This window comes from Stegastes partitus, unplaced genomic scaffold (assembly GCF_000690725.1).
Source record: "Stegastes partitus isolate 25-593 unplaced genomic scaffold, Stegastes_partitus-1.0.2 Scaffold196, whole genome shotgun sequence".
In the NCBI taxonomy this organism is placed as follows: domain Eukaryota; kingdom Metazoa; phylum Chordata; class Actinopteri; family Pomacentridae; genus Stegastes; species Stegastes partitus.
The window spans coordinates 654,025-658,936 of NW_007577927.1; the positions used below are offsets into that span (position 1 = coordinate 654,025).

At 45.1% G+C, this 4,912-nt stretch overlaps 1 protein-coding gene across 1 annotated transcript in view; it reads left to right on the plus strand.

Annotated features, from left to right (window-relative positions):
* LOC103356385 (dedicator of cytokinesis protein 3-like) overlaps positions 1-4,912 on the plus strand; it is a 170,787-nt gene that overhangs the window by 92,149 nt on the left and 73,726 nt on the right. The window contains exon 7 of the mRNA XM_008280492.1: positions 1,232-1,316. Within this exon, the coding sequence (XP_008278714.1) occupies positions 1,232-1,316 (85 nt within the window). The remainder of the gene's footprint in view (positions 1-1,231; positions 1,317-4,912) is intronic.

Consider the following 4,912-nt stretch of genomic DNA (forward strand, 5'->3'; position numbering starts at 1 on the left):
TAGACGTCCACCACGGCAGCATCTAGCACACGTTTACCGTAGACGTCCACCACATGGCAGCATCTAGCACACGTTTACCGTAGACGTCCACCACGGCTCTGTGAAGACGCCCTGCCCTCTGAGTGACGCCTCCACGGGCCGAACGGAGGCGTGACTGGAGGCAGGTGGACGAAGCCGCTGAAAAGGCTCATGGGAGCTGGTTGGAGGCTGATGGAAAACAGATGAAATGGAGAAGAGTTGCCCACTGCCTCAGGATGCAGTTATTAATGCTGGAGAAGCGGGCGGGAGGCGACGCGGGACTGTTCACGGTTATTAAAAGCTGCACTCTGCTGAAACAGACTGAAGGAGGACGACGTGAGCTGTTATTACAGTCATAGCAGCAAAGTTATTTGGGCACCGCTGGGTGTTTTTACTGCCTCCCAAAGCATCCAGGTAATATCGCTACAGCAGAGCGGACAGGTGATGTTGCTGGTGCAGCTGGAGCTTATCAGCAGTGATTATACACTGATGGGGATATTTAACGCATTAATGTAGAACCGACATGTTTCTCCAGTCGCTGGTTTGCCACACTGAGAACTAACGGAGTGAACGCGACCGTCTGACGCCACAAAACAAGCGAACGAGATGCTGCTGATGTTGGCGAGCAGATAGATGATGATTGGGTCTCCAGCTGCTGAGAGAGGTGAACATCAGGAAGAAGAGCAGCTGGAGCTGGAAGGTGCATCACAGGCCGATAAGCTCCTGCTGCTGGAAACACACAAATAACTTCATACACGTCGGATCTGCAATGAATCAAAACGTTCTCATTACAACAGAACCTCTGAACTCCATTTTTTGCTCCTCTCACATTTCTTTTGTATAAACAGAGACGGCTGCGATGGATAAAACCTTCAGTTCCCACTTCTTAACCCGTATCAGCCCAGAAATGATGTTCTTCATCCGGCCTTCCTCTGCAGCGCTGACACACAAACAGACGTTTAGTGTCGCAGCTTCAGAAGCAGTTTCGGTGTTTTCTCAGAACACCGTCTTTAGGACGGAGGTCGGCGGCCTGCAGGGGGAAGATGTGGTTGTTGAGACTGAACAGAAAGTAATCCTCCGGAACAATATCCCCGGAGGCCGCCTCTAAAATCACTTTAACTCAGTGTCTGTTGTGGAGGTTTGTGTCCTGACAGGAGCTGGTTTGTGTGAAGCTTAGATTAAAGACACTGACGGTGGTCTCTGTCTCCCTCAGACACCTGGGTCTGGACCTGGTGCCGAGGAAGGAGTTCGAGATGGTGGACGAGGACCAGATCAGCGTTTCGGACCTGTACAAGATGGTAAGACTTGGCTTAAAGACGGAGCTTCCTCCTGTGGTCACACCGGATTATAATTATCGTAATATTTACAGGAACAGATGTCCAGATCCAGTCTAACGGTATCGTGTTTAATCTGAGCCCCATCGTGAGCTGACGATAGACCAGAGTCATAAATGAAGAGCACAGTTTGAGTCACGATGAATAATTTTAAAAGTTAGCAGTGCTGTCAGTCAATCATTGCTTACACTGGACATTTTCTTTATGCTAATGTTTTAGCTAACAAACACATAGTTTACATACAGGAACGCTATCCGGGTTGGTCCCAGTCTGCCTTAACCACACAAGCTCTGCTCAGAGGCCATGAAACGTCTCAGAGGTCTTTGTCAAGGCGTCTCTGGTCTCCAAAGGATTAAACAGTGAGAGGCACCACCTGGTGGAACAACCAGGTACTGCAGTTCAACTCAAAACGTGACGAAAACATCTTGATGCTTCTCCAGAACGACTCAGAATTGGTCCAAAATCCTCAAAACTTGTTCATATTTTCTCAGAATTGAATCATCCACAAAAAAAAAAAAACAAGAAAAGAAAAAAAATAAAGTCTCCAAACAAAAGAAACTAAACCAAAACAAAACAACAAAGGAACAAAACAAAACGAAAAGAAACCAAAACAAAACAACACGACACAGCCAAACTACAACAACACAATCCGCTCCCAACACAACATGAACTCTAAGCGAAGCAACACCTCCTCTCGACACGACAAAACAAAAAAAGGCGCCACCTGGTGGAACAACCAGGTACTGCAGCTGGCCTACGACACATCTTCTTGCATCATGTAGAGAATACAGGGTTTCCAGTTGCTTTTGCATTACCCAAATGTAAAATGTTGAACTTACCTATTACCTTTTTGTTTCTTTAATCCTACTCGTTGACGTCCAGAGGTCAGATACACAACGCTAAAGGAGCAACAAAACTCATTTTCACACTTTTGCTGAGATTAAAATGCTAGTTTAACGGGACAAAGTGCAACGTGATGGAATCCAAAAATGTAAACTGCCATCGCCGAAGCAGAAAGATGAGAGAGACTCACCTGAAACAGGACTTCAGCTGCTGCTCATGTTTTATAGCCTATGAAATGACACACATTCTACACAACTCTGCCTTGTTTTGAAATCCATGCGGGAAGACGTCCAGGAGGTAGAAAAACAGCATGTAAAGTGGCAGAAGTTCTGATTAGGACGACAGCAAACCTCCAGAGTCACCCGCTGCTTTCTCTGAACTCTTACAGCAACTTACAGCAGAAACACATCTGTGAAAAACCAAAGACTACATCCTGTAAATGGAAATAGACAAAAACTCTGTGACATTTCCCATCTGTTTCCTGCAGAATACGATTTAGACCGGACGGCTCTGAAACAGTATTTCCAGCAGGTCAACTGCACAAAGAGGAACAGAAGCTGTAGAGACCAAAAGTGTTTCTGTTTTCAGGCTGTAAATGTGTTTTTTCCTCAGTCTGGCATTTTAACCCTGAGGTGTGTGGACTGGTTTAGGAGGCTGCCTCAAGTGGGCAATCGATGAACTGCAGTTTTTTGAAGTTCCATTTAAAAAAAAATTTTTTTGCTGATTGGTGGAAACTTTAATTCAGACTCAAAGCTGCTGAATAAGATCTTACATCTCCAGCAGCTTCAGTAAAGGTCGTCCTTTAGGGGGTTGTCCAGTTAGCTGGATCTGCAACAGGAAGTAGTTTTGTGAAAGCAGCTTTAGAGACGAAAGGTGTTGAAATAGACTCACTAGTTATGTAAAAGAGTCAAAATGAACCATTTAACCATCTCTCATTTAAATATTCTAACAGTAGCTGGTAAAACATTTCATATGAGTTGAGATATTTTAGTTAACTGGTATTTATGTGGTTAAATATCAGGAGCTTGTTGTTCCCCGTCACATATACGACCATTATTACTGATATTTCATGTCTGCAGTTGGGTAATGACAAAATAAATTGATCGTTTCAGCGATACAGATAAATATATTCCTTATTTATTTACTTTTTTATATGCAATAAGAACACTTCACTGTCTTCCAGGAGGCTCAGCTTTTTATACGACTTGGTAGCCATAAATGTTAAATATTAAACCAACAGGTAACGTCAGTAAATCTGAATAAAACACAAAAAAACAAACTGATGTTTTAAAAAATGAACATTTTGATTCCCCAGAAACATCAAATGAGCAGATACTGTTTCAGACTGGCAGGAAATTTAAATTCTGCTTTATTTATTGACTTTCTTTTACCCCCAGAAACAGTGTTTTCCTCCACTGTTGGGGGGATTTGACCTCCAGCTGCTCCTCAGTGATTGCAGGTTGGTTTCAGATCAGGCTGCAGCCGTGGGTTAAAGCGGCCGGAGGGATTAGTTTCCTCACAGAGCTCCGGTTTTAATCTGGTCCTGGTTTCTGCAGAGCTGCAGCTGAATCAGCCGCCCGTTGATTCTCCGTCTGATTCCACCTCCTGCTGCTCGTCACCTCGGCTCTCCTGTTTCTGCTTCTTCATCTTGTCTCCGACGGCGACCGGGTTTAACGGCTTTTGTGTCGCATTTAGCTGGAAATGTGAACGAACTCACAAAGAAATCCTCATTGAGCATCAAGTCCTGCAGCGTGAACGTAGCCAATCTGTGGGATTGTTCAGTCAGATAATACGCCCTTATCCTGATTGGTGACATTAAATGTCATGTCGGAGTCAGAATCCAAGGCTGTCGCTATGTTAAGGCTGTTTTTATGGGTTCTGTTGGTTTTTCCTAGAAACCTATTGGATAGCAAGGTTCTGGATCGTTACGGGTCGATTATGGAGTCACGGCTGTATTCAATGTGGGCACTTTATTTATTTCCTGACTCCACGCTGAAGGACGGAGACACAGAACAAACTGCCACCTGTTGAACTCGTAGACTTCATGTGTTTATCAGCAGACAAGTTCCAGCTCCTGCTTCCAGTCGTCACCTCCTGAAACCTTCCTGCAGAAGCCTGGAGGTGATTCAGGCAGCGAGCTGCAGCAGCGTCACACGTCTCCTCGATGTTCCCTCAGTGAAACTCGATGTTCCGCCTCTTACATCAGTTCTGCTTTAAATAGCCGAGCTGCACCAGAACACCGTAGTCGTGGTGATTCCCCTTTTGTTCTGTTGCCTAGAGACAGTTCGGAGGGAGGGAGAGACGGGAGGAGAGAGAGGCGCCGGGAGAAAGTTTGTAGACGAAGGATGAAGGTGGAGACAAGAGAACATGCAGAGACGGTGGCAGCATGGGCCGAGTGTGATCACCGCCCTCACTGTTCTGTACAGGAGGCCGGACCCACCAGCACAGAGTCACACAGGAAGTTAAATCCTCCTGCAGCTGATGGATCCCCTTATTAAGACTGTTTCTCTGAATCTGAAAATGTCTCGACGCAGAAAACACAAGATCAGATGAAACTTTATTGATCGCTGAGCTGACATCAGAGAAAAAAAACGCAACAGCAAGAAAGAAACAAGACGCAAAACAACTGGATGTAGAAAAATATAAACCAGCTGAGAACAGAAGTTTCCATCCATCTCCTCAGTATCTGCTAGCGTTGCCTTTAAACTCTATGACTT